Raw genomic sequence first — 24,748 nt, 5'->3', positions numbered from 1 at the left:
GAGATATAATAGATTGGTTGTCATGTAATTGCAGAATCTCTTTTTAAAGTGAGTAAATGCTATCCAAAACAAAATGCCATTCACCTACTCAATGTGTTAGCATCTACTTATATGATTAATTGAAAAAGACAGACAATTCAAAGCAAACTCTGATTTTTAATCACAGTCTATTTTATAGCACTGTTGAATTGACCATAATTCAATAAAATTGGAATATCTGTCTCTTCCTGAACGACCACAAGGTGGGGTCAGATTTAGTTTTTTAAGTCCGATTTCAAAGATTCTAGGGGTGACGTCTTAAAGTATATACATAAAGAGAGAGAGAGCTATACATATATATATGTATACGTGTATATGGAACATATCAGTCAGGCTACTGCTTCCTTGTTTTGAGCCAAAGAAAAAATAAATATTAAAATAATAATAAATACAATTGCGTTAATCGTGCGATAAAAAAATTAACGCCATTAAAATTGGTTTGCGTTAACGGCGTTAATAACGCGTTTAAATGACAGCACTAATACATATATATGTATGGAAAATGTCAGTTTTTCCAGAGAACTATCATGCCATGGATTTGACACTTTTCTATACAATGAATATAATGTTTGTAACAAACTTAATCTAATAATCCAAACGGAGGAAATCAAACATTATAGAAATTATGGAATCATACCTGTGAAGAACAGAATCTGGTCCCCTCCCCCCCCCCTCGACCCCCTAACCTGGTCACAGCTGTTGCATTTCTGAAAACAAGACACTTCATTACAGCGCCGTCGAAACTGTCTCCTATCGCTGCAACGATTTCTGATACATCACCTTAAAAATGTCCTGTGTGTGTGTACGTGTCTGTGTCAATGTATTTGTGTTTGTTTGCGCATGTGCATGTGTGTGTGACCTTGTGTGTGAGTGCCATTCCTGTGTGTGTGTGTGTGTGTGTGTGTGTGTGTGTGTGTGCATGTCACCGTGTGTCTGTTTTTGCAGGCATGCACGCACCAACGCATTTGTCTGAGTGTGTCTGTGTGCATTTGTGTGTTTGCATTCACCTCTGTGTTTCTGTGTGTGTGTGTGTGTGTGTGTGTGTGTGTGTGTGTGTGTGTGTGTGTGTGTGTGTGTGTGTGTGTGTGTGTGTGTGTGTGTGTGTGTGTGTGTAATGAATAATGAGAGGACGAGGAGATGATGGCCTGATTGATCATTATGATTGGTTTGTTAACCATGGGCTGGTGTCTGCGGCCATGTCTGTCCGTTATAAATCCCCTCCGTGGCACCAGGGCTGATTGTGTTATTTGAGGCCCCGGGGTCAATTTGTTTTGGTCAGGTGTCAGGCAGCAGAGGGCCCGCGAGTTACCAATGATTCCATAAAGGCCTGTTGGGAGCGAGAGCTAATGGGCTTTTTTGATGGAAGGGACATGGACAAGAGGGTGGGTGTGGGTGTGTGGCTGTGAGCATGCATGTGTGGGTGTGTGCGTGCGTGCGTGTGTGCGGGCATGCGTGGGTGTGTTTGTGCAGTATTGGGTTTATTGTTTACAGGCAACTGTAGGCTGGAGACTCTCAACCTTTGCTGGGAATAATTTATGGTACAGGATGTTGTTTGGGCCCCCATCTATCATATTTCTAACTTTGTTGCAGGGAAGCTCAGTGTGTTTCTTGATTATAGAGGAAAAACTTGGTCTGGCCAATGGTACACACTGCAAAATTCCAAACAGGGTTCCTGGGGAAGAGTCCCTTCTCCCTATTTTCCCGCACACATTCCGACTTCATTTTCTACGGTAGCTCGGTAGGTTAACTTGTGGGTTAACAGCCTCTTAACAGTGTAAGAGGCCCAGTGGGCAGAACGGTTCACTGTTAACTGTTGTGTTAACAGTCTCATCTGGAAATGTGGCATATAATGTAAAGTTATTCATACCTTTGGGTGTGTCTGTGTGTGTGTGGTTGTGTGCACTATTCTGCTTGGATAGGTGGCATCATTTTAAATAAGAGAGAAATGTAGAGAAAAATACTGTGCATTTGTGTGTGTGTGTGTGTGTGTGTGTGTGTGTGTGTGTGTGTGTGTGTGTGTGTGTGTGTGTGTGTGTGTGTGTGTGTGTGTGTGTGTGTGTGTGTGTGTGCGTGTATGCACGATAACTGAGGAACTGTGCATACATGTGAGTGAGCTTTTGTGTGTGTGCTTGTGTGCGGCTGGGTGGAGGTAACGAGTGTGTGTCATATTTTAAGGGTGGTCCCACAGACGGGCAGATCTCTAGAGTGGGACCACCACAGAAGGTGGTCTGCTGAGTTCTCTCTCCTCTCCATCTATCTATCTATCTGTCTGTCTATCTGTCTATCTATCTATCTATCTATCTATCTATCTATCTATCTATCTATCTATCTATCTATCTATCTATCTATCTATCTAATGTATTCATCTAGTTGTCCATCTATTTCTATTTAATATCTTAATTTATCTATCTTTTATCTCTTTTCTTTATACATTAAATCTCTTTCCCCATTTCTATCTCGCTCGCTCTCTCTCTCCCCTACACCCTCTCTCTCTCTCTCTCTCTCTCTCTCTCTCTCTCTCTCTCTCTCTCTCTCTCTCTCTCTCTCTCTCTCTTACTCTCTCTCTCCCTCTCTCCCCCATTTGCTTCACTGTGGATTGGACCAGGCGAGGGTCTCCAGATATGGTCAATGTCACTTCACAACGCATGGAGGAGCTTAAGCACAACTGGATTTAAACTGTCCCTGTCGGTCGCGGGAGAAACAGAATAACCATTGACCTCGCTTTTATTTAGTATTCTTTCTTTGAAAAGGTGAGTATTTCTTCCACACTATTGTCTTCTGAAGTATGTGATATGATGTTGACATTTATGAATTATTTAAACGTTGAACCTTGATTGTTTGTGGTTTTAAAAAGTGGTTTATGAAGTCAATGCAAAATGAACGGAGGGTTTTTAACTGTTTCACCATTGCTGTTGGGCCCAGTTTGTGCTTGTTTTCATTTGTTAGAATTAGTCTGAAGATTTAAAATCAGTTACTGACGGATAACAGTGTCCCGACTCCAATGACCTCACACTGTCCATTTCAGTTGAATGGTCAAAACGTCTTCCTTCGCAATGTATATAACACACAAGCCGTTGTGTAGAGAGAATTATGATATTTAAATAACTCAAAGCAATGTGCTTCAAAATGTATTGCATGTAAAAGATGGCAAAATCAAAAGTAGTAGAGTGGAAACGACAAGCAGACAGCTATCAAAATGGCGATCAACAAGTGCGTTTTGAGCTTGATACGCCATCCCTGATTTGGTTTTGTAATGACGCCCCAATTATCTCTTTGTCGCTGTCTCTCTTTTCTTTATATTTTTCTTTTTCTTTCATTTATTCTATCTTTCGTTTCTTTTTTCTGTCTCTCTGCTATCACTGTAATATCCCCATCTTTGTCCCTGTTTCAACTCCCCTTCTCCCCCCCCCCCCCCCCCCCCCCCCCCCTCTCTCTCTCTCTCTCTCTCTCTCTCTCTCTCTCTCTCTCTCTCTCTCTCTCTCTCTCTCTCTCTCTCTGTCTCTCTCTTTTTCTCTCTCTCTCCGTGCTCAGAGATAAAGCTCCTATCGGCCTGATGTCTTCAGGAGTGGCCCCAGAGAAATCTGCCTCCAACACCATGGGCCCCAAAGAGGTCAGAGACAGACGTGTGTGTGTGTGTGTGTGTGTATGTTTGTGTGTGTGCCTGTTTCTTCCGAAAGTGTGGTTTTCATTTGTAACTTAACCTTATAAAGTAAAGACAAAACTGTCCAGTAATGTTACTATGCCAGCACAAAAGGCGTGGTTATATATATATATATATATATTATATATATATATATGTATATATACGGTAGAATGATTAATTCAACCAATACTTTGAAGCATAATAGCATAGAAAACATGGGCGTTTTAACCAGGATGTTGACCATTGTTCAATTGTTTGAGCAGATCGATTTCTTCTTCTAAGTCAGACCATGATTTCAACACTTATTAAGGGGTGTCAAATGATCATCCGTCATTTAATTAATTCATCCAACGACGCGGGGCGTTTACTTAGATTAGAAGCATACGATGATGATCCATTAATGTGTGGGTTAACTGTGGTCTGAAATTGTATTTTTCTTTTTTATAAATAGGGTTCATCTATAAAAAAGAAGTCTCCAACAATCCTACTTTATTTTCTAATGTTCTTCACAAAAAAAAAAACTTTTGACTGATATGATTGCAAGCCTTGCCCTCCATGGCCCTGTGCAGGTGGAGCTGATCCTGGTGAAGGAGCAGAACGGCGTCCAGTTCACCGCCAGCACCCTGGTGGTGGCGGCCGGGGCGGGGCCGGTGGCGGCCCCGCCCCAGACGGACCCCAGCGGGGGGCCCGTGGAGAGGGAGACCTGGGGCAAGAAGATCGACTTCCTGCTGTCCGTCATCGGCTTCGCCGTGGATCTGGCCAACGTCTGGAGGTTCCCCTACCTGTGCTACAAGAACGGAGGGGGTAAGGAAGACCGATAGACAATAAGGCCCAATCCCATTTCTACCCCTTATCCCTTCACCTTACCCCTCCCCCTTCCCCTTACCCCTTCAAAGCAAGGAGGAGGGGTAAGGGGAAGGGGTAAGGGGTAGAAATGGGATTGGGCCTAACACAGGGAGGGAAGGAGGGAGAAATCAAGAGAAAAGTACTCAATGTTTTTTTCACAGTTGCTTCAATGTCTTTCTCTCTATCTCCCTCATAAGAGAAACATCGGTCATAAGACACATAACTCTCTATCTCCCACATGAGAGACACATACGTCTTCCAAGGAGGATGCATGCGAGGATGGCGGCAGGTCGTCATGACGATTCAGATCCAACGTTTATTTGCTTTCGGGGGAATAGAAATAAAAAAAACAAAAGGGTTGCGTCCTATATGAAGAGTTGTTTTAGATTGAACATTTTATGAAAAGGCTCAACTAGAAGAAGGAGATAATATATTTGTATAAATAAGCAATGTGTGAGTCTGCATGCATTTGTCTGTGTGTGTGTGTGTGTGTGTGTGTGTGTGTGTGTGTGTGTGTGTGTGTGTGTGTGTGTGTGTGTGTGTGTGTGTGTGTGTGTGTGAGAGTGTGTGGGTTTGTGTGTGTGTGTGTGTGTGTGTGTGTGTGTGTGTGTGCGTGTGCATGTGCGTGTGTGCATGCGTGCGTGTGTGTTGGGGACAACATGTGTGTGTGTGTGTGTGCGCGTGTGTGTGTGTGTGTGTGTATGTGTGTGTCAAATGTCCCCCGCCTTGCATCCGCAAGTGATGTCTTCACTGTAAAACGCTGCGTTTGAGGTCCAGGGCCCCTTCAGAGAGATCAAAATAGGGAAAATCCCACCGCAGCTGCGGCTACAGCATAGATTAGGTCCAACAATCGCAGGAGGATAATTACAGCTGTTTAACATAGAGCCCCTATTAGGTTTAAAAGTGGTCATAATTGCCTGTAGCAAAAGACGGACAGAAGCCCTGCTGGTAGCAGAGCCTCTACCCTCTTTGTCGATGGGCGGCGCAACGCAGTGTCGCTCTCCGCGGCTAATGGCTGTCACCGCTGATTTACTCACAAGGCGTCTACACAGGACGTGTGATGTTTCGCCGACACACACTATGGTCATTGTTTGTTGCGTCAAAGTAAATAAGCCGAATTGACAAGTGGGGTGTGTAACTGTGTGTGTAACTCGGGGGAAATAATAACAAAGTAGCATTAATAATAAAATAATGTCATTGAAATGCATTGCTTTTTGTTGGGGGAGGTAAATGTCTTTACCAACGGGATTTGTGTTATCTTTTCAATATTCTTATACATAGATTGATTGATTAGATCGATAAATTGAATGAGTTAAAGATTTCTTCCCAGAATGCATATGATGCAGGTCACTATTACACAGCAAAATAACGAAGCACTTTAAGAAAGGAAGCCATTCACGAAAAAAATAATAGATAATACCTTAATATAATTTGAGGTATCTCTCCTGCGTGTATGTCTGTACTTTTGATTGCTCCGAAGGACTTGGCACAGGTATGGCTGAGGACCCAAGGAAACACAGTGTCGAGTCTGAAGTTGTTCGGATGAGCGGTTCTCGAGAAATCTTTAATCAACAATGCCAGAGGCCGAGCAATCGTCCCGTTCAAGACCGGCCCTTCCCCTGTGCTTGTGTGTGCGGTGTGCAGGTGCATTCCTGGTGCCCTACATGTTCTTCATGGTGATAGCGGGGATGCCTCTCTTCTACATGGAGCTGGCCCTGGGGCAGTACAACAGAGAGGGGGCCGCTGGGGTCTGGAAGATCTGCCCCATATTCAAAGGTGAGTGGCGGCCAATCGCTTAAAGACAAACCGTCGATGCCGTTTCAACAAACGCACACACACACACACACACACACACACACACACACACACACACACACACACACACACACACACACACCCTTCTCACGCATGGATACGCATGCGAATACACACATACACACACACACACACACACACACACACACTAACAAATCAGACACACTTTAGTGTCTACCTGCCTCGTCAACCATCCAACCGTCTGTCCATGTTACTGTTGATCTTTTTGTCGCCTGACAATGACAGGCGTTAACCACCACACCACAGACACACACACACACACACACACGTGAATGTCTGGCCGTTTGTGCAATCAGATGGAAGGTGAGTGATAAATTGGGCTTTTAGGACTCCTCATCTGTACTCCTTCTTCTGTCAAGCGAAGGACATTGCACTTCATCAATGCTCTGAGTATTAGGACACAGAGACACACAGACCCCCCAACGTTCGGCAAACTGCTGGTTTGAGTGAATGCATGTAGCGGCTTTAGTTTGTTGTTTTCAATCTTGTTACCAGAAATTTTAAACATGATTTTAAATTCAGTTTATTTTTTATATTGTGGCATTCTTTTTACACAAAGTCAAAGTCAAAATGAATGCATACAGATTGCATGTGGAGTAAGAAGCTGTACCATAACAAAATACCATAAGGACAACAAATGCATTTCATCCATTGCACAGAATCTTTCATCGTCAGAATCTGTCTGAGTTACCAGCCATGTCGTGATGGACACTAGCACCTGTCCGTCCTGTTGGATGCTAGCACCTGTCTGTCCTGTTGGACACTAGCACCTGTCTGTCTTCACCATGTCCTGGTGGACGCTAGCACCTGTCTGTCCTGTTGGACACTAGCACCTGTCTGTCTTCACCATGTCCTGGTGGACGCTAGCACCTGTCTGTCCTGTTGGACACTAGCACCTGTCTGTCTTCACCATGTCCTGGTGGACGCTAGCACCTGTCTGTCCTGTTGGACACTAGCACCTGTCTTTCTTCACCATGTCCTGGTGGACGCTAGCACCTGTCTGTCCTGTTGGACACTAGCACCTGTCTGTCTTCACCATGTCCTGGTGGACGCTAGCACCTGTCTGTCCTGTTGGACACTAGCACCTGTCTTTCTTCACCATGTCCTGGTGGACGCTAGCACCTGTCTGTCCTGTTGGACACTAGCACCTGTCTGTCTTCACCATGTCCTGGTGGACGCTAGCAGCTGTCTGTCTTCTTAAATTGTGCGTGTTCTTCTCCAGGTAGTGGTACCTGGGAATGTCCTTGTCTCTGTGCCTTTCTCTTCTGTTCAAATGAGTTGGTTTCTTGTCTTTAAAGTGGGAAACGTGTATAGATGGATGTGTTTTGTGTGTCCAGGAGTGTGTGTGCGTGCATGTGAACATGTGTTGTCTGTCAGAAACCCACTGAGTACGTTGACATTCTAATCACACACTTCCTTCTGTCGCTTTGCCGCTCTGCAGGGGGATAACAGTAATTACTCCCGTGCACGAGCACAAACACACACACACAGACACGCACGCACACAAATGCACATACTAACAAACACACACACACATACACACACACACGCACACACACACACACACACACACACGTGTGCACCAGTATCAACAGTAATTATGCTGATCAACAATGCCATTTCCCCTCAGGATCGATGGCGATGATGAAGGACACATGTGGTGTCTGACCGCATAGGACAGTGGGGAGAAGGATGCCCCCCCCCCCCCCCCCATCCTCAACACACACATTTATATAACACACGCATACACATACCATACACACCTGCCCTTCTGGTCAAGCTCTCCAGCCAAAAGGCTTACCCATCGGGGTTTCACCAGGAATTTGACCTTTGCAGTGAAACGAAAAGGGCAGATTTATCTGAACGCTAGAAAAATTAGGGAGAGACAACCTTTAAAAAGAAAGGGAAAAACGGCTTCCGCACTCTTGTCGCCGTTTGGACCGGCTACCGTTGTTGAAAGCCTTTGACAATATGTTGTCGGAGGAGCTCAGCGATTAGTGGGTGGAACGCCGAGGGCACCCCGGCTTTTCCACTCGATTAGCGCAATCAGCAATTGTGTTTGATATAGATAAGTCACAGAGTGGACCGATCCTCACTTTCAAGGCCCTTCAAGGACTATAAAAGGAGATGGAGATGTTTTGTAGTAGTGAAAGCTGTTTTTTATGGGTTACAGGGAGATAATATTAGGGTTGTAGAGATAATGTGTGTGAGTTCTCTCCCGTTGTTAACAACCGCTGTTTGATCTAACTGATAGCCGCAGAGTGATGTATGATGTCCTCGGAGAGAAACAGGGACAGTGCTGGGACATGTGATGACATTTCGTGGTTCCACGGTGAAGACTGTCTTGATGTGCCCTGTATGCATTACTCTGTCCAGCGCGTTTCACAACACACACCCACACAATTGTGTACACAGCCGTCTACCTCGATGCGAATATGTGTTGCGGTCCAAAAACCAAGCCCTAAAACACAAGGCTTGCTTTTTGGACCATAGAGGTCTACCATCTATGTCTATGTCGATATGCTAGTCCATCAAACTAAGCAATCCAGTCACAATTTGGCAGCGAAAGCAAAATACAGGTTTTTATGATCCCAATTAGTGATGTTAATGCTAGATAAATGCGAAATTAGCATGCGTATCATGGTTAACGTTGGCATTGGGGATAGCAATCTTAAATTAAAAAGTACTATCTTAATCATTTAAATTAGCATACTTTACCTTCCTGTCGTGCTCGGGTCAAATCTGACCAATTTCCATTTCAATCAATCTTAAATATTGTGTTTGACATCCTTTTGTCTCGAGGGCTTATGATATCCTCCACACTAGGCATTTGAACATATACAATTACTGATCACTACTTTCATTGAATTTTAAGTTGTTCAGTCAACTTTGTAACACCTGTGGTGTTCCCGGTCAAAAATCCCCTTTCAGACTGAACAATTAGGTGTCCTCTCTTTCCCGTGCTTATGCACCTATCCCCCCACGTGGACCACACCTTCAATACAAAATGTATGATATCTTCTCACAGATCCCCTATAAATAGCTTGCTTGTGCATTGCTCTTATTTTACTATGAAGACAATGAGTCAGCGCCCGATCAGAGGATTTTCTGAGGCTCTTGACCTTTTTTTTCAAACTGATGAAGAGGAGATTGAAGTTGAACCAGAAATAGAGGAGGAAGTCTCAGAAATATAAGACAACGATCCTGATTTTGATCCAGACCATCATGAGACCGAACAGTCAACAGATGGCGAGGACGAGGCCCCTGAGGAAGAGGCCCCTGAGGAAGAGGCCCCTGAGGAAGAGGCCCCTGGGGAAGAGGCACCTGGGGAGGGGGCACCTGGCGAAGAGGCCCCTGGGGAAGAGGCACCTGGGGAGGGGGCACCTAGCGAAGAGGCCCCTGGGGAAGACACACCTGAGGTGGAATTCCAGTCCAAGGATGGCAACTTGCTCTGGTATTCATCCCCCAGGACAGAGGAGGCAGAGCAAGAGGGGAAAGTATCATTAGGATGACGCCAGGGCCAACACGGTATGCAACATCTTGGTGACATCAAGTCCAGCTTCCAACTCTTTACCAGAGTCCATTGTGGAAATTATACTGGTGATGACAAACCTGGAAGGGGGGCGTGTGTTTGCGGACACATGGAAGACATTGGACCAGGTAGACCCCCAAGCCTACATGCGTCTGTTGATTCTAGCAGGAGTACATCGGTCCAACAACGAGGCTACAAAAAGTCTGTGGGAGGCAGAGTCAGGGAGGCCTATATTCCGGTCAACTATGCAGCAGTTTCATATCCTCTCAAGAGTTATCAGATTTGATGACAGAGCTACACAACCTTTCCGCTGGCGAGACCACAAACTGGCTGCCATCAGAAACGTTTGAGACGGGTGGTTGGAGCACCTACCACTAATGTACAATCCAGGCCCTAAGGTGACAGTGAATCGAGGTCGCTGTCCATTCAAACAGTACATCCCAAGCAAACCAGGCAAGTAAGAGATCAAGATCTGGGCAGCATGTGATGCCAGGAGCAGCTACGCCTGGAATATGCAGGTTTACACAGGGAAACCTGTTACTGGAAGGCCAGAAAAAAAACAAGTCATGCGTGTTGTGTGGGACATGACAGCCGGTCTCGAGGGGCATAACATCACATGTGATACATTTTTCACATCACATGGGCTTGGTCAGGAGCTGCTGAAAAGAAAGCTCCTCATGGTGGGGACAGTGAGGAAGAACAAGCCTCAACTTCCCCCTGCACTGGTTTCGACCAGAGGGAGAAATATACTCTCATCCAAATTGCCTTCACTTACACACAGTCTTGGGTCATATTTGCCCAAGAAAAATAAGAATGGCATCCTGATGAGCACTCGACACAATTACGCCGCTGTCAGCAAAGCAGAGCACAGGAAACCCCAGAACATACTGTACTACAACAGAAACAAAGGAGGCGTTGACTGCCTTGATAAGGTAATGTATATTTTCATCTGTCATGCATTTGATTTACTTACTTTGTGTAAGGCAGATTCAATATTGTTTTAAATCTAGTCATTGGGTTAGGGTTAGCTTGTTAACTTGTTTCTTTCATTGCAGCTTACTGGTACATACACCTGCAAGTGAATGACAGCTCGTTGCCCTATGGCAGTGTTCCACAACATCCTTGATGTGTCTGCATGTAATGCATATGTGGTGTGGACAGCGATTGACCCAGCCTGGAATCAGGGGAAATGTTTCAAGAGGAGACTCTTCCTGGCATAGCTTGGGAAAGCTTAAGTGACTCCTCTAATTCAACGGTGCCAGCACCTTCCCCGCACACCAGCCTATGGCAGTCTGGTGAGGATCCTGCAAGCCCCAGCCACTGCCCTGGCCGCTCACCCCCCAAAACAGGGGCAGAAACTGAAGAGATGCAAGCTCTCTGCCCCTAGAGACAATGAGACAAGTCTTACATGTTTCAAATGTGATGCATACGTTTGCAAGGCACACTGCGACCAGATTGCAAAATGGCACTCCTGTGTTTGAACACACACACACACACACACACACACACACACACACACACACACACACACACACACACACACACACACACACACACACACACACACACACACACACGCACACAATGTGTTCATGTTGATGTTCTGTGAATTTGGTCTCTGTTTTGATTTTACTGTCTTTTTTTTACAATAAATGTTAATTTTGGAATACAACTTTCAATTTCTGTGTATTCACTGCTGTTATTTATGTAAACCAGTACTCTGAGACATTGTTTACAGGTTAAAAGGGAGTTCAATAAAGTTTGGTAATGATCATTGTTTTTTTTGTTATTGTAAGGGCAGTTAAAACAGGCTGGTCAAATTTGACTGGGAGCACCAAAGTAAGGGGAGAGAAACGAACACGACACAAAGGTTAAGAAATTATGTTTATAATATATAAAAAACCTGGCTTGATTTCTTTTCAGCTACACTGCCAAATTGGCACACCCACCCAACGTATCATTTTGACTCCCTCACATTTTTCCATGAAAGAAAATTAATTAAATCGTATTAATCATTTTAGGGACTTTATATCGTGCACCAATGCTTAAGAAGTTGCCCTGAAAAGGATTTGAGCAAACAAAGCATGAAGTATAACCAATGGCTAGGACCTTCAACAAACCAGCATGTTCTTTGTGGCTCTCTGCAGGCGTGGGCTACACGGTGATCCTGATCTCGCTGTACGTGGGCTTCTACTACAACGTGATCATCTCCTGGGCCCTGTTCTACCTCTTCTCGTCCTTCACCAGCGAGCTGCCCTGGGTCCACTGCAACAACACCTGGAACAGCCCCAACTGCTCCGACTGGGCACACAACAGCTCCATCAACGACTCGCATAAGGCCACGCCCGCGCAGGAGTACTTTGAGTGAGTCCGCGGTCACACAAGGCTTCATGTGCCCGGTCTGCCATCTAATATCGTAGAGCTTTAAAGGTCCGATGACATGCCACCAGGTATGTCCCATGACACGCCCACTTTTGATGTCATAAGGGGCAGATTTTTAAAATAGCTTGTAGGGCTAATAACACTCACACCTGGTGGCATGGGACCTTTAAAGTCAGGAGCAATTCTGATTGTTTTAAATTGGTTGGAAAGTCAGAAAAAAGGTGCTATTATGTTTGCGAGGGTACTACACGAATTGTATACAATACGGTATCATATGGTCGCATGACAAAGATTGTGCTGGTCATAGTCGGTTTAATAATAAACAAAACAATTCTTGAAATACTCTTAAAACAAAACAAAGTACAGTCTGAAGGTATTGCGCAACGTAATTATTGTCAAACAGACCTAAGCACGTTGCACATCACATTGCTAACAAGTGGCCTCATGAAACGCATTTCCAGCAGACTTTTTTCTTTTTTCGGTGCTATTCTAAAGTCCCGCCCCCCGCTGCGTCCGCGGCCGTCCCCCCCCGGTGGGTCCGACCAGGTGTCCTCCTTTCACTGGAGACGCGAGGGGTGGTTCTGTTGTGACATCCAAGCCATTCTGTCCTGCCATGCAAATCAGCAGGGCTCTATTTCCACACATCCACCTGGGGGCAATTTGAGCAGCTGAGCGGGGCGGGCCCGAGAGTTCTTCTGCCTCTCTATCATTGCTTTCCTTTTGAAACTGAAAATAGATACGAAAGTGAAAGAAACGTGATTTTGCAGAAGTATAAACTTTTATGAAACAATCAGTATGTTGGCCAATGTGTTGCTGCTCTCCTCATTGTTTATTCGATAACTATTCTTGTGATAGAAATAGAAGTAGACTAGTTCTTACTAATTTTACTGCCATACATACATCCCATACTCTTCTCACATTTTCTTGCGACACACCTTTTTCTGCGTGTCACAATAATACTACTACTATCATTATACAATCATTGAGGGATTGTTTTCTGCATGTTTGGTGTATTCTTTCCAGGGGCCCCACCAAAGCAACAACCTGGATATGCATGTCACCAACTTTCGTCATGGTCGATAGAGATCAGCGATCGAGCGTAGTTTGACATATTTGTCCAAGGGGTTTCTGGTTGAATTCAAGTCACCTGAGCCCCTATAACTTTGTCGGTGTGTTTTTCTTTGAATTTCTCAGACGTGGAGTTCTCCACATCCAGGACAGCGGAGGAATCGACGACCTGGGAAAGCCTCGCTGGCAGCTGACCTCCTGCCTGGCGGTGGTGATCGTGCTGCTCTACTTCAGCCTCTGGAAGGGGGTCAAGACCTCTGGCAAGGTACAGACGTCGGGCTCTTAGAATGGCTGATCGAACCTGAGAGCCTTTGAATATGCAGGGTCTTTAATCATGGTGTGTTTGTTTGTGCGTGTGGTGTGTGAGTGTATCTATCTGTGTGTGTGTATGTGTGTGCGTGCGTGTGTATGTGTGTATGTGTGTTTGTGCTTGTATGCGTGTGAGTGTGGTGTGTGAGTGTGTCTATTTGTGTGTGTGCATGTGTGTGTGTGTGTTTGTGTGTGTGTGTGTGTGTGTGTGTGTGTGTGTGTGTGTGTGTGTGTGTGTGTGTGTGTGTGTGTGTGTGTGTGTGTGTGTGTGCTTGTATGTGTGTGTGTGTGTGTTTGTATGTATGTTTGTGTACTCGGTATGTGAGTACCTCTATTTGTGTTCACGTGCGTATGTTTGCGTATGCACGTGCGTGTGTGTCTGTGTGCATGTGCGTGCCACTGTCTGTGTTTGTGTGTGTGTGTGTGTGTGTCTGTGCCTCTGTCTGTCTGTCTGTCTGTGTGTGTGGGTGTGTGAGTGTGTGTGTGTGTGTGTGTGTGTGTGTGTGTGTGTGTGTGTGTGTGTGTGTGTGTGTGTGTGTGTGTGTGTGTGTGTGTGTGTGCCTCTGTGTGTGTGTGTGTGTGCAGGTGGTGTGGATCACGGCCACCATGCCCTACTTGGTGCTCACCGTCCTTCTGATTCGTGGGGTCACGCTGCCCGGGGCCATGGACGGCATTAGGGCCTACCTCTCCGTGGACTTCCTGCGACTCTGCGATGCCCAGGCAAGCCTCGTGGGGGAGGGCATGGCGGTTGGGATGGGTGTGGGGGTGGGGGGGTCATGTTTGTGTGGGAGTTCAGAGAATCATCTCTAGGATACCTAGTATCACATCACCGCAATACTTTTTCGTTCTGTTAGATAAACTTGATGGTCTTTTGGATGTTGATGACCATCCAAAAGACCATCATGTCATGTTATTTGCAATTTATCCCATGTGTGGCAGCCTCTTCCTAACAAGCAGCCATATATAACGAAGTGGAAGAGAGGAGAGGAGATGGGGTGGACAGGGATGCAGAGCACCGGGCATTAAGTCGTCCAAGGTTTAGATTGACTAGTGTCAACTCACTGTCTGAAGAGGAGTAGAACTAAACGACAGCTTAGTGACTAAGCACACAGGATTAACGAAAGAGAACGAGAGAGAGAGAGAGACAAAGTGAGAGAGTGAACGAAAGAAGAATAAGGGGAAAGCGGTACACGGTAGCAATTTGAAAATTAGATTAGACACATGCATTCGGCAGCAATTTGCAAAATTACCCCCCCGTATTCACATGGGTCTTTCATCTACTTCTGTTGAATGAGTTTCCCGCAATTATCCCTAATAACGGACCCTGCGCCGGGCCCTTTGTACCGCCGCTTCACACAACCGTGCTTGTCCCTCTTGTCCACAACCAACACCACCACCACTGCCCCACCCACCACCTCCACCCCTGACCAACACTACCCACCACCATTACAACAACTGCCGCACCCACCACGTCCAACACCACCAACCACCACGTCCAACACCACCACCTCCGCCACTAACCACAACCATCACCTACAACCACCGTCTTCACCCTCATCAACACCCCCATCCCACAACCAACAACCACCCCCACTACATGCACCGCCCTCACCTCCCCCACCACCATCACCCCCGACCCCATCCATCTCCAACACACCAGGTCTGGATCGAGGCGGCGACGCAGATCTGCTTCTCTCTGGGCGTCGGGTTCGGCGTGCTTATCGCCTTCTCCAGCTACAACAAGTTCAGCAACAACTGCTACAGGTGAGAGGAATAGGAGAACCGGGGACTGGGATGAGGAGGAGGAGGTGACGGAAAAGGAGGAGGAAAGGGTGAAGGAAAAAAGGAAGAGAAGGAGGTGAAGGAGAAGGAGGAGGGGGAGGGGGAGGAAGAGGAACTGAAGGAAAAGCAGGAGGAGGAGGAGGAGCAGTTGGTGAAGGAGGAGGCAGAGGTGAAAGAAGAGAAGCAGGGGGAGAGCAGGCTTATCCATTGATCTCTCACCATTACATGCACATGCAGAGGCACTTGATTAACACACCGGCATCAAGAAAGCATTCAAATAGCAGCTAAATGCCGCACTAGATCTGCCCAACTGACAGCATGATCAATCTTCCAGCAATTGCAAATTAAATCAGAATTTAAAAAAGAAAATACGTTTATTGAATTCGATGATTGTGCCTGATTGTCATCCCCCAGAGATGCCATCATCACCAGCTCAATCAACTCCCTGACCAGCTTCTTCTCCGGCTTCGTGGTGTTCTCCTTCCTGGGCTACATGTCCCACAAGCACAACGTGCCTCTGGACAAGGTTGCTCGAGATGGTAGGGATGATAATAATAATAATAATAATAATAATAATAATAATAATAATAATAATAATAATTGAAATTGAAATTTATATAGCGCTTAATATGGTACTCTAAGACGCTTAAATCTTTATGATCTTCTGTAGGTGCATGTTTTACAAAATACACCTCTACATATTTGGTGTATCTGAAACATGACATTATTATGTATGGCATATGTTGTCATGTGGCATGTTGTCAGGAAAGGGGATATCTAATAGTAGATATTTAGTAAACTTGTGTTTTCCTACATTTTAGGCGCTGGGCTGGTGTTTGTGATTTACCCAGAGGCCATTGCAACGTTGCCTGGGTCCTCCGTTTGGGCGGTAATCTTCTTCATCATGCTACTGACCTTGGGCATAGATAGTGCTGTAAGTGTGTACACACAAACACGCACATGCACATATGCAGCCACACACACAACAACACAACCACACAATCTTAAGTCCTGACTTTGTCAGAATGTAATCAACATTTTCTCAAAATTATAGTTTTAAGTTGCAGAGCTATCGAAAAATGTAGCCTAGCAGCATGACTTCTCGGATGTTTTTGTTGCGATCATAACAACCTTATCCAATTCATGTCAAAATCCTGACATGTACATTGTAGTAGATTGCTGCAGCCTTGCTTCTCATGCACTCTGTCCTCAGATGGGAGGTATGGAGTCTGTGATCACCGGGCTGATCGATGAGTTTAAGTGCCTCCACAAGCACCGGGAGCTCTTCACGCTTTTCATCGTCGTCTCCACCTTCCTCATATCCCTGTTCTGCGTCACCAATGTGAGTATCGCCGCCCCTGCGGTCCTGTCAGAGGATCGATCCATCGCTGTTTAATGGCAATTTGACAGCAGCCGTTCAGCTGTACATCCTAACCCCCCTCGCCATTCTTTATATCCTCTTCGTTTCCTGAGAAGCATTTGCTCGGATTAAGTTGTTGTTATTCATGACCACCTACCATTAACATCTACCTCTGTGGTCCAGGTTATCCAGGCACTGGTTCTGTCCCATCGTGACTATTGTCTTGCTGTGTGGTCGAGTGCAGCAAAAAAGGACTTGAGAAAACTACAACATGTCCAAAATAGAGCGGTGCGTCTGGCACTTCAATGTAGAAATAGGACTAATATTTTACGTATGCATAAATGCCTATCTTGGCTCATGGTAGAACAAAGACTGCTAGCTAGTCTCACTTTATTTTTTAGGAGCATTTGTGTTAGCAACAAACCTAATTGTTTGTACAAATTAATTCATTACACCAGTAATAGACATAACTACTCTACCAGGCAGGTGGTACTGGAACGTTTTACAGTGCCCATGCCTTAATCTAATGCAATCAAAAAAACAATTATGTACAGCGATGTCAATATGGAACGCTTTACCTCACACAATCATAGATATTAAGGTTAGAATACACTTTAAAAAACAGCTCAAAATCCATTTGAATAATTCACAATAGTTTATTTAGACTTGTCAATTTAGGTGTGCAGATTATGTGATGTTAGTGGAGTGGTGCTATGAAAAATCATACTTGCTACTTCACAATTTTATCTATGTATGCCTTTCTTTTCCCTCTCTATGATGTAATAATTGTATATGCTTTTGTTTTCGTTTTGTTTTTTTCTGTTCTCTTTTATTCTTTATCCTGTTTTCATGTATTGTTGATTTATTGTATGTTTGTCTTGTTAAATGTGGACCCCAGGGAGAGTAGCTGTTGCCAAGTGCAATGGCTAATGGGGATCCTAATAAACTAAACTAAACTAAACTAAACCACCAGTAATGAAACGGCGTTGCAGGTCGATAGATGGCGAGATAATGTGTATGACGTTGCGTTATTGAGTATAGAGTGAGACTCGAAGGGTGGAGATAATATATGCAGCATATACAATATATGTATGCAGGTTGGACATCCAAGTGTTGAACCATATGTAACATTTTACAATTCACATAATTATAGCTTTTTGTAGTAGGCCCTTAAGGAATTTGTCTTTGAGAGATGAAAATACTGTAGGTCGACTCTTTGAAATGCTGGGTTGAAAAAATATTGGCAGCCTACTATGAAGTCACTTAGATAGATTAGATGTATATGTTTTTGTAGAACATTGGATTAACAGATAGCTGCTGAACAATTTAACAATTTGTACTTAATTAAGTACTTCAAATGATTCAACCGAAAAATTGCCTACTGCTCCTTTAAACTGAACGACTTGGCACTAACTCTGTACAAACGGTTTGAGGCGACACTCACACTGTGATGCACAAAATGGCACCTGCCATCCTCCTGTGTGCCTTCAGGTTCCTAACAAATGTGATCTTGTGTTTGCATTGGTCGTGTCTCCAGGGAGGCATGTATGTGTTCACACTCTTGGACCACTTTGCGGCGGGAACATCCATCCTGTTTGGAGTGCTCATTGAGGCAATTGGCATCGCATGGTTCTACGGTGAGGAGTTAGGGGAGGTGTCTGACTCATGGCCAGCCAAGCCGATGGCCCATTAGGAGGGGCTGATGAGATGTGGTGTGATATGGATCCAGGGCGGTGCTGCACACACACAGTATACACTCCAACAATTACAGAGATCTATTTTTATCTATTATTTCTTATTATTATTCCGATATTGGCTTTTGGCCTGTTCAGGGTTGTGTCTGAGCTATGTTGGAGAACGGGTGTCCGAGATTGTTCAACGATTGGATGAATCACAACACCCACAGTCTGCATTTATGTGGTCAAATTTGCCATGTTTTTTAATTGGCAAATAATGCTAACGTGAAGCCTGTAGAATTGAAAGTCTGTTCTTAAAGATGTGAATATTGCTTCTAATTGTTACAGAACACCACCTAATTTGACGATTGCGACAATAAACACACAAACATAACATAATTTTAAATGTTATTTCATTAAGATGGGAAACCATGAAAAATCTGAATCATGACATTGATAACAGGTCATCTCAAGGTTTGGTTTTAAGGTTGGTCCTGTTGTTTCCTATTCAGTTTGTATCACTGAGATCAATGAAGGGGTAAGCCGGACCCCTCGGTATTCAGGCTCAGTCCACTGCCCCCTTATCAGGCTAATAGGTCCCGATCCTAGCAAGACACATAGATCTAGCCACAGGGTTTCCCGCTTGGCCTTTTCCAAGACCCTGCGATGACTGAAAATAGCCTTTATTAAGACACTGTTCTGTGTGGTAGTCCACGACAGCTTTACAATCCACGTAATCCCTCCCAATCAAGTGCCACTCAATATCTGGCCGTCGGTTCGCATCTTTGTTTAAATGTAGGAAGATGTGCCCATGGAGGCAAGAGACAGGGAGGGTCACTTCAACACCTTTAATAAAGGTTCCTCTATGAAAACCTCTACCTTTTAGATCACAGTAACACTTTAATTCTCACTTAGAATGCATGCACAATTTTGTTAAAGGGGTTGTTTTGTTGCCATATTAGGTACATTGATTGTTGAAGTGAATGAGGTGAAGGGGGTTTTTGGGGGTGTTGACATTGAGCATGGGTTGTCTGTTTGAACTGTTTCAGGCGTGGACCGCTTCAGCGATGACATCGAGGAGATGATTGGCCACAGACCAGGCTTGTACTGGCGGCTGTGCTGGAAATTTGTCAGCCCCTGCTTTCTACTGGTGAGCTTCCTCAACTACATACTTCCCTTATGTGGACCTTATATCAAAATATATATTTATTATAATTATGATATACTTTTTTTCTGTCCTCTTTAGTTCATGGTCGTGGTGAGCTTCGCCACATTCAACCCTCCAAGCTATGGTTCGTACACGTTTCCCACATGGGCTAACATGGTGGGCTGGTGCCTTGCCATCTCTTCCATGAGCATGGTTCCCCTCTACGCCATCTACAAGCTATGCTCACTTCCTGGGAAGTTCTGCGATGTGAGTTTGTCGACCATTGGTGTTAATACATTCTACTCATTGTTACTTACTGTTTTACCAAAAAATGCAGACAGCGGAATACACCCAAAATAGCTTAAAGGTATTATTTATGGCAAAACATCTTTATTCTAGACACAGATGAATGCATCCTATTTGACTTGGTTCCATTAACATCACTGTTGATTGCTCCGGGATTATCGATCATTATCTTTTTTGTTTGCTTCTTTGTGTGAGTAGAGAATAGCTTACGCCATAACCCCTGAGACAGAACACCACCTGGTGGACAACGGCGAAGTGCGACAGTTCACGGTACGTGTTCATCTCAGTACCACACAAACAACGTCAAGTTAGACATAGATTCATACGATCTGTGATGATACTTCAATAATGCAATTGGATTACCATGAAACATAACGCGCGTGTCATTTTTAAAGGCAATCGGTCTCTTGGGTAGTTTTACCGCTTAGTCAAGTTGATATGTTGCCAACCGGAAATGATATTTCCTGTTGTGTTATTTATTATTCCACAGCTGCAACATTGGTTGGCCGTCTGAGGAGCTGAATCGCACGCAGGAAGATAGCGAGAAAGAGAGGGGCTGATGAAACAGATGTGGATAGATGACTGATGGATGGATGGTTGGGTGGATGAATGCACGGACGGATGAATAGATTAACAGGTGCAGAGGTGGATGGAGGGGTGGATGGACAGACAGACAGATGGATGGATTAAAGATTAAATTCATGGGTTGATGAGCGGCTGGATCAATGTAGGGAAGTGAACGGCATCAGGAATGTTGATGCCGTTCCTTGGAAGGTTTGGAAGTGCAGACAAAACGCTGTTCAAAACTTGTGGTAGTCTTTACTTTCATCAATGGAAACTTGAAGCTGTGCGGTGACCCCTTTCACCAGGTAGTTGAATGTGGTGGGAGGGACTTAGTCGATTGTAATTCGGTATTGAGCTTGACATCCCATGTCTAGAAAACCATCGAGTTCTGGACATGGAATGCGACATTTTCTCTGCCAATTATTAATCTTTAATTTCTTTCCTTCATTGTGCTGTAATGCGGTGATCGCCCTGCCACTTTGCTTACATGAAAAATTAACTTAAAAGTATTTCATCCCAACTAAAATCATAAAGCAATCATGTCATTATACTTGATATAATTAATGGGAAATGTAGTTACCAGATGATGTGATGATGTTATTTACTAAATCTCAAGGGTTATTAATGTTCTTCAGTTCAAAATGTCGTACGTAACAATATATCTGGTAGTTGCTCCAAATTTAAACCTGAAATGTTTTCCATGTACATGAAAATGTCATTGTGACCCAGACAATGTTTTTCATACTTTTCTTATTCACTTTTGTTTGCCTGGACACCAGAAGGTGTTGGCATCATGGCAATTTCTAGAACGATTTCATCAATATAAGTTGCATTTATTGTTTTAACAACGATAACAACAAGTAAAAAATCTAGGGATACAAAAAAACTATTTGAATTACACACTATTGACAAGATGACCCTCCATCCAGTTTCCTAATGCCTGACTGAGATGTTTTTTAACACAAATCTCTAACATAGTATTGCTTTTTTGCCAATCAAACATGATAGATTGCCTTTCAACCGGAAGTAGTTTCCTGTTACCTTCACTCTTGCTATTATGTCTATTGATCGGCCCGTAACCAGATTTATATATTATAATCCTCATAATCATAGTGAAATATGTGTTGTGGAGTTTGATATGGTGACTGGTAGCATACCCAGGAGATGAGTAGATGGATAATGGGGAGAGTTCTCCAACTCTTACCCTTTTCCACAATTACACTTTGATGTTAAAATACCTTAGTGTTTGTGTTTGTGTGTGTGTGTGTGTGTGTGTGTGTGTGTGTGTGTGTGTGTGTGTGTGTGTGTGTGTGTGTGTGTGTGTGTGTGTGTGTGTGTGTGTGTGTGTGTGTGTGTGTGTGTGTGTTCATCACTACATCACTGGTTCATTCTGCCAAAGACTAAAGTGGGCTCAGAAGCATTGCGTCCCCGTATGGGAAAAGATGTGATAGAAGATGGAACAAATATATACATATAGAGATGAATACATATATTAATGGATTTATTATCATTTGTTGTTAAAATATCTCCCTGATTCACACAAGTCCATCTCTAAAAGACGGGTCCATTATATATTGACTTATTTTTTACTGCTACATACTGTGGCTAGATCTATGTGTCTACATATACATGTAGCTGGGGCTTACATGACTTTAAGACTTTTCCAAAAAAAGCACAAAGCTTTGTGTTTACTGTTTACAGAAACCTATAATCAAAAACGTTTAAGACTGTTCCGAAAGCTGCTTTTTATTACATTTAAAATAAACTGTGTGTAATGTGACTTATGAGGTATTAACAAAAAAAGGTATATCTGTGTAAGTAATTGTAATGCATAAAGACCTGTATTGTATTGTGCACTATATTAAAGATCAGTTAAAAACAGACTTCCACTGTATTCATTATTAAGGTAGTTTGTGTGGAGTTGAGGCTATACCTTTGCTGATCAATATTGCAATATTGATTTCCTTATACAATGAAATCAAAAGTTCAATATTTACTTTACCATTTACACCAGCAGTTAATCTAAATTAAAGTATTAATGTTTTAGCAAAGATAGAATACGTCTATCAATCTAGTCTTTTGAGATGCATGAACCAATATGTTCAAAACAATACGCTAAGTTAACAAATGTTCAATGATTAGAGGGACTTCATATTCAGATTGACAATTTGAAATGACAAACAAGCATGAAAAGGGCTACATTAAACATGAAACTAATCTTTGTTAGTCAAGTCCCTTGGTGAACAATAACAACGACATTAGCTAGTAGCCCGGTAGTTGGCATATTCTTCCATTAAACTCGCAGAGTGCTGAGGTGAAGAGATATTGATGTCAATTGGCAGCCATGCAATAGGCCCACAAGAGGGGAGCTGTGCTAAATTAAATTGTGTGTGAGTCTTAATCCCTCTGTTGACACTCAGGGATGTTTATGACAGCCAATTGCTGTGCGCGGTTTTTCCAAGCGTTGTCAGGCTCGCGCAATTACAAAGCAATTTAGGCCGTGCAAGGACAGGAGTTTAAAAGGCGCCATTATGGCATCTGATAAACAACGGCAATTACCTGTTGTTTCATGTCTTGGCACGGACACAGAGACTGAAACAACAGAATTACAAGCGTGTTTTCAGCAAGGAAATTGGCTTGTGGTTGAGATGCTTTATCAGATATTCCCAGATAAAATGGAGAAAAATAGATCATAGAATACAAAAAATCTAAATAAAACGCAATGACTGAATTAAGACAAGGTCCTATATGAACTGCAATATTTCTGATGATAACTACGCTATTCTGGACACATTTAAAAAGTGAATGAGATGAAGAGGCAATTTACTATTGAATAAGGCTGGAGTAAATGGAGCCGGCTCAAACTGAATATAGTGGGAAGATCTGTGCTGGACAAAAAATATATACTGCATTCCTTGCAGATGATTTTATAGCCTACACTTAAGAACTTCAGGTCGATTGCTAAAAACATGTTTCTGTACAATTATAATTCCATACACATAATATCCATACGTCTTACATCTAGTAAGGTCCTCAGTTTAAGTCAATAAATAAAAAGGAAATTGACCTGCAATTGTACAAAGAAAACACCCAAAAAGTCTATAGCAAATTACAACCAAACATGTGTGTGTACGTGTGTGTGTGTGTGTGTGTGTGTGTGTGTGTGCGTGTGCGTGCGTGCGTGCGTGTGTGTGTGTGTGTGTGTGTGTGTGCGTGCGCGCGCGTGCGTGCGTGCGTGTTGGGGTGGGCCTGTGTATGAGTTCCACAAGTGGTCTCAGAGTTTGTATTTGCTTTGCAATACCCTCTGCTGTATAATAACCTGAAGTAAAACGTGTGCAAATAAAAGCCATGCAAGATTATTCAAGGTAGTATCTATGGTAAAAAAATACTGATTGCAATTCACAGGTACTCAATCACTGATCTCATACTGTGTATGCCAACATCTGAACAATATATGCGTGTCTGTTTGTTATTTAATACTGCCATCTTGTGGCGTTTTGCAAGAACTACAATGCATGTTAAATAAATAAAATCGTTTCTGTTCAGACGAACGCCTCGCCTTTCCGTAAGCATCATCCTCATCCAAATTGCTGACGCATGTGAAGGCAGAGGAAAGTACTAATGTGAACATTTAGAATGATGATAATGAAAATGTTCATTAGCATGAACCGCATGTTTAAAGCAACCACGCACACATATCAGAGAAAAAGCCCACAATGTAGCCTACTCTTATAATTGCAATTCAACCTCATAATTCTCAAGACATCATGAAACATCAGTAAAATGATAGAAAGCGTTCTTCTCGCTTCAAGAAAAAAAAATATTCTAGTTATTCTAGCTTCACGACAGCATTGCAAAAATAAAAATGCAAAAAAGTTTCATTGTATTCCAGTTAGAACGGGTTTCACATAATTTCTGTTACGAATCCCACTGGCCTGCAGGCCCGTCTTCTATCCTGGAAATAGCTCAGTTGGTAATGAGCAAATTATCAGCAGGATGCCTTGTTGTTACGCAACACATTTTAGGTCCACAAAACAAACATGTTATTTGTTCCCATACCTTATATTGTGGAGAACACCCGCACACCCCGACCTCGAATTGGTCCCGGGGCGCCTAATTAACCGCCATGTCGCTTTCGTGCATCACGCACGTTTCTGCAACCATTGAAGTCAATTCGTTCCCTTTTGCATTGCCATCTTCCTAATTCATAATGCATGCATTTGTTAAAGTCACTAAGGATGTCATTATCGTCTCAATT

The 24,748-nt window shown here is 43.6% G+C and overlaps 1 protein-coding gene across 1 annotated transcript; it reads left to right on the top strand.

Moving 5' to 3' along the window:
* Positions 1-2,555: 2,555 nt before the first annotated feature.
* slc6a3 (solute carrier family 6 member 3) lies at positions 2,556-22,351 on the top strand. Its single transcript, XM_030371377.1, has 16 exons — positions 2,556-2,789; positions 3,571-3,649; positions 4,252-4,486; positions 6,173-6,304; positions 12,044-12,260; positions 13,473-13,611; positions 14,241-14,375; positions 15,316-15,419; positions 15,852-15,976; positions 16,259-16,371; positions 16,651-16,779; positions 18,335-18,434; positions 19,523-19,623; positions 19,720-19,887; positions 20,125-20,196; positions 20,417-22,351. Exons 2-16 carry the CDS (start codon positions 3,593-3,595, stop codon positions 20,438-20,440), a joined length of 1,851 nt encoding a protein of 616 aa, XP_030227237.1. The 5' UTR covers positions 2,556-2,789; positions 3,571-3,592; the 3' UTR covers positions 20,441-22,351.
* Positions 22,352-24,748: the final 2,397 nt, after the last annotated feature.

The sequence above is a fragment of the Gadus morhua genome, chromosome 11 (assembly GCF_902167405.1).
Source record: "Gadus morhua chromosome 11, gadMor3.0, whole genome shotgun sequence".
NCBI lineage: Eukaryota > Metazoa > Chordata > Actinopteri > Gadiformes > Gadidae > Gadus > Gadus morhua.
Note: the sequence above shows the minus strand (reverse complement) of the source record. Positions and strands in the feature narration are given on the sequence as shown.